This window comes from Octodon degus, unplaced genomic scaffold, assembly GCF_000260255.1.
Source record: "Octodon degus isolate 3935 unplaced genomic scaffold, OctDeg1.0 scaffold00360, whole genome shotgun sequence".
Lineage (NCBI taxonomy): Eukaryota > Metazoa > Chordata > Mammalia > Rodentia > Octodontidae > Octodon > Octodon degus.
In genome coordinates this window covers 947,718-953,510 of record NW_004524936.1, presented here as the reverse complement: position 1 = coordinate 953,510, position 5,793 = coordinate 947,718, and the positions used below count along the sequence as shown (strand labels likewise).

At 39.5% G+C, this 5,793-nt stretch overlaps 1 protein-coding gene across 7 annotated transcripts in view; it reads right to left on the bottom strand.

Annotated features, from left to right (window-relative positions):
* Positions 1 to 5,793, bottom strand: part of Pfkfb1 (6-phosphofructo-2-kinase/fructose-2,6-biphosphatase 1) — an 86,990-nt gene that overhangs the window by 48,884 nt on the left and 32,313 nt on the right. For all 7 annotated transcript variants that reach the window (XM_004648205.3, XM_004648203.3, XM_023708418.1 and 4 more), the window contains exon 2: positions 2,302 to 2,427. In XM_004648205.3, the coding sequence (XP_004648262.1) occupies positions 2,302 to 2,427 (126 nt within the window). The remainder of the gene's footprint in view (positions 1 to 2,301; positions 2,428 to 5,793) is intronic.

Below are 5,793 nucleotides of genomic sequence, written 5' to 3'. Positions count from 1 at the left end.
ATAGATAGATAGATAGATAGATAGATAGATAGACAGATAGATAGATATAAAATATAACTTCAAAATATAGTAACCAGCTCACCTTTTCCTTACAACAGCCCTAAAAGTTAGGAATTATCATTGCCATTTTACAAATGAGGAAAGTAAAGGTCATAGACAGGAAACACTTTTCACAATTAATCAAGTCAGAATGTGGGCTTCAAAAATTGGGCTCAAAATTATTTTATTTTTTCATAAGCTACAATCTTTCAAATGCTGTATTCTATTAGAAAGATGAAAAATCAAGATCCAGATAGCAAATCTATCAATTTCAAAGAAAGGGTCAAACAATGAGTTTGTAATAGACAGAGACTCAGCCTCCTGATTCCCAGTCTAGTGCTATTTCATTTTTCTGTATCATGAGGGAGAATCTAAATCTAAATTTTTATTTGTAGACTATACTTTCCCACTTTGTAATGGTGAAAAATCAGATAGGAGGGAAGGAAAGAAGAGGAAAACATAAGCAACCAGAGAGATAATATTTCATTCATTCAATAACAAATTTTTTTGAGCCGGGATGGTTAGGACCAAAACCAGGCTTGTACCATGTAAGGTAGGAAATATAAGCTCTGGTTCTCAGGCAGCAACCTTAGAACCACAGTTCGCTAGGTGATCTGACAGAGACAATATGGAGCCATACAAAACAGTGATAGAGAAGAAATGACAAATTCCATTTGGGGCTATAATTGATTTGACCTAGGCCTTTTAGGTTATGTGCCTTTTGTAGTGGGTATAGGGATGAGGGTGGGGAAAAAGGTATTACTACAAAAAGAGGAAAAGTTTGAGCACTGGTAGAAGGGAGAGTCTGTTTGGAGGATGAGGGGTCATGTACTGTGAATGGAGCATGAGAGACTAGAAGAGGTATAGGGATCTTATTGTGTAAGACCTTGAGTGACTGGCTAAGAAACCTAGATTTAAACCCACTCTAGTCACATCAGCTTTGTGTTTTAAAATGTGACTTTGATATTCTCTGTAAGAGCTGAGTAAAGTGCAGCAGACAAGGAGATCTGGACAGAGACCCACTTGCCACTGTGCCATGTACCCTTCCATTCAGCAAAGGCTCCTTAGAACTTAAAGTGCTCCATTAAAATAGCTCCTTCTGGGGCCGGGGAGATAGCTCAGTAGAATAAGCACTTGCCTGGCAAGCACAAAGGCCTGAATTCAATCCCCAGTTCCACCAAAATAAAATAAAATAGCTCCTTCTTGCCTTTCTTTTTGCCAATGCCTACCTCTTCCCATATGATCCAATACAGATATACTCTATGCAAGAGTCTTTTGGTGCCTTCCAATTAGTAACTCCCTCTTTGAGTATACTCAACACCTTGCCTGAGCATTCATAGAAAGTGTAAGGTATGATTATGTATCCCAGTCAGATTGAGAACTCTTCAAGGGTAGGGCATGAGTCTCATCCATTTGTTTCATCCCCAATACCTAGCATGGATTTTGGCATGTGAAAAACCAATGGGAAATTCTTTATTAATTAGGTAAAGAGAAAGTAGATGGAGAGAAAAAAAGAAATAAGGAAAAAAGATTTGGCAATGTTAGGTGTATCTTAATGACAGCATGAACTTACCATGAATGAGGCCCTGGATTCAATCTGAAAGAATGAAAAGGAAAACAGAGAGGAGAAAAAGAGATAAAAGAAGAGGTGAAAAGAAGAGGGAGGGGGAAATGAAGAGAATAGATAGGATGCTGGGATGGGCAAGAGAAACAATAAGGAAGAAAACAGAAGAAAGAAGAATATAGGGCAAATACGAAAGTGTTTAATTTTTTCATCAGTAGAACTATGTATTAGACCTGTGAGAGTGTCAGACCCAGCTAGAATCAAATATAATTTGATTTTGTCATTTATGGCCTTTAGACACAGTACTTCACCACCTCAGGCTTTTTTCAACAATGAAATGCTCAAGAAATGACAAATGTTAATAAAAGTAGTATTATTTGTGTGGCAATAATAGCAATAGTAATAAAATGTTACTTAGAGGGTTGATTTGAAGCCTCTAAGAGAGAATACATATTTAGTCTTAACATTAATTTTCCTATGCCTACCATGCAACACAGAGTTGGATATGGAATATGTGTTCAAGACATTTTAAAATTTATAAGAATATAGTGGTATTGGTATAATATAGGTAGTAACAGAGGTAGCAGCAGTTCTAATCCTGGTAATAATAGTGATGAAGGTCTTGGCATTCTACCTTACTCAGTTTTCAACTAGTGGCCTATAGTTGAGCTGTAGAACAAGGGGCTTCAAAGACATACCTTTAGTTGGTGTTCCTATCCAGTTGAGATATCTTGTGAGCTTTGTGGAGATGTAGGTCTTGCCTCGAGCAGGTAAACCCACCATAATCACCATTGTGGGGGAATTGGTAAACTGGGGTATGGATGCTGGAAGACAAATAGAGGCTCAGAAGTCCATTCCCAGACTTATATGATGTTCTGACATCAGCTTAGAGATGCAGAGTTGCAAAGAGAAACATTCTCATCATTATAAGAGGTAAAATACTTCAAATTAATGACTTTTTAAAAAATTAATGACTCTTCAACTGGTCAGAAAACAAAAGGTAGAGTGAAAATGGTGGAAAACCTATAATAACAAGCATCTGCAGGGAGCAAGAGGACTCATATATTTGTACACTTGCTACAGATATTGCTCAAAAACAACACTTTAAGATTCAGCTGCAAATCATTAATGTATTACCAAAAGCTATTTGTGGGCCAGGGTGAGAATGTAAAGGCTACAAAGACACAGATTTTACATCCTTTGGCAGTTTTTCTCCAGAAACACAGGTTCTGACAGGGAAGACTGAGAAGAATCCTGAGAAAAACACCCTATAGTTTTGCATCATATGGGGATTACAACAATAGACATTGCTGAAATCCTACCAAACCATTTTTTTTACATTTCCTATAAAATAAAAGGCTTACTATATGTAGGAGAGGGAGCAAAAAACTTGTAGTTTGTGAGTACTGGCAGAAACTCACTGCAGATGGCAGTAGAATGGCCAGTACCACTGTAATAGTCCAGACCAATCTACTTTATCTTTCCCAAGAGGGGAAAAAAACCCTTTAGTCTTCAAAAGGAAGAGCAATAGATTAGAGCACTGGTGGAAATTCACTACAGCTAGGAGAGAAAACAGTTGTAATTTACAAGGAGCAGGAAAATGTGCAATTGGGACTGACTCTGGAATCTTTTCAAATCTCTCACTAACTCAAATATAAAACCTATGCAAAAATTAAAAAGTAAAAAGGTATTGGTAGGACACCTGTTTAGCTTAAAAATGCCCTCACAAGTTTCATATGTATGGAGGAAGGTGACTGGATCATGGGCAAGCCATATTCATTAGTGAACTTAACCACTGATGAATCAGTAGTTGAATGTTCTATTTGGAGATGGGTCCTAGCTGAAGATATGTAACCAGGGGCATGAAGGCTATGTTCTTGTCCCTGGCTGTCCTTTCTCTCTTAGCTTCCTAGCTGCCATGTGATGAACAGCTTTCATGTGCCATGCCCTTCCACCATACCTGTCTGCCTTATAGCCAGCCACTGGACTGAAACCACTAGAAAATATGTCAAATAAACCTCTCTTCCTTTAAACTGGGTATTGTTCCCCAGTGATGAAAATGTGATTGACACAGTGTATCAGAAAAGAATACCTGCCAGGGAGATGGTTCAGTAGGATAAGTGCTTGCCTGGCAAGCAGAAAGGCCTGAGTTCAATCTCCAGTTCCACCAAAAGAAAGAAAAAAGAAAGAAAGAAAGAAAGAAAGAAAGAAAGAAAGAAAGAAAGAAAGAAAGAAAGAAAGAGAAAGAGAAAGAGAAAGAGAAAGAGAAAGAGAAAAAGAAAAAGAAAAAGAAAGAAAAGAATAGAATACCTGAGTCTGAAACATGTAAAGAGTTGGAGGTTCAACATTTTTCCCTCAATATTCTGAGCCTGAATTCAATTTGGCATGAAGCCTAGAAGTAAGCACTGTTTAGTAGACAGAGTGAGATGCACGAGAAAGCTTGCAATTTTGGCTTGAGAAACAAAAATGAAAATTGAAGTTCGGAAAGCTTGGGGAAGCCCTTTGGGTTTCTATATACTTCGGTTCCACAGGGAAGATGGCAACAGCAAAGGTGGCCTAGGAACACAAGTGGCTTGTAATGGGAGGCTTCAGGAATCAATATTCTGTGGGGTGAGATGCTTTACATAGATTGAGATAGTGTCAAGATGATACAAGTAGATTTCATACAAGTTTTAGATCTTCTGCAATATTTTGCTGGAAGTGGTACAACTATGACAGTGGGAATTTTCTGAATACAGGACAGGAAAATAGAGGCATAAGAAACTGAAAAGATATGGAAAAGGAAAAAGTTCACCTTTGAGTGCTTTGATTTTTTTTCTTAATGTATTTGGTACAAGATCTCACTATACAGCTCAGACTCATGGTGATCCTCCTATTTCAGCCTCCCCAGGGTTCGGATTACATGCATGTGCCACAACACCTGGTCTTGGTGGCCAGCTCGGCACCTTGGTGCCCAGGACATGTGGTACCGGGGATCAAACCCAGATTAATTTGGCTTGCCTAGGAAGGTGCTTACACCACTGAGCTATCTCTGCAGCCCGACTTTAATCTTAATTGGCATAGCAAATGTTTGGAAAGCAGAACTTCAGCCCAAATCCCAGACTGACCACTAGGTGGTGCACAAACAGGACTGACTTAAATACTTGAAAATTTGACTGATGTTGGAAACAATGCATAAGAGATGAAACAAAAGTGCCAACCTTCTTCAAAAACAAGATTCAGAATCTTAAAATGATGTATAACATCTAAGAAACAAACTAAAATAAACTAGTGCAACCCTTGTCCTAAGGGACCAGTGTGACTGAAGGCTTGATCAGAAAGGGTGAAAATAAAACAATCAGAATTAGTCTAGTGAAATTGAATCTGTAACTTAATATCTTTCCGAAATTTCCCATGTTCAGATGGTTTCATAGGAAAACTTTATTATACATTTAATGAAGAAATATAAATTCTATACAACCTTTTAAGGAAAAGAAAGGACAAGAAAACACTTCTCAATTTATTCCATTAGGCCAGCATTACAATGACATTAAAATTATAAAATAAAAATTATACAAAAAAAGAGAGAGAGACCCAGTCCTAGCCCAGGCCCAGTGAGTGTGTGGGAGAGCTTCCGGCTACCCTGCGCTGGTGGGACCTACTGGTTCCAGCCCAGGTGCAGCGTGGGTGACACCCTCTTTCACCCTCTTGGGACGCCCCCACATCACTCCGTAGTACGCCACCCACACCCCGCACACAGAGTAGGAATTTCTGTCATGTTCTAGGAACCCCCAGTTCCAGTCCTAGTCCAGGCCCAGTAAGTGTGTGGGAGAGTTGCCTCTCCCCCCTACTTCACCTTGTCCCCTCCAGACTCAGCTCAGGTCTGGCATACAGGCCTGGGGTAAAACCATTCAGCTGCACTCCCTGCAGAGTAGGGGACAGAACTACCCAACTAGTCCAGGAGCAGAACATCTTGTCAGAGGGACACAACAGGTTCACTCCTAAGGGCAGCAGCAGGAAGGAGCTGAGCACAGCAGCCAGACCCAAGCCAGGCACAGCTGGATAAATCCAAACTTTGTAGATCTACACCTGAACTTCAGTAGGTGTTAAGGCCATAACTGCAACAAAGATCTACAACAAAGGTCAGAAGACAGTGCTACACAAAACGACAATGAGAAGGAGCAAAATGCAAGCCCACCCATAACAAGTGC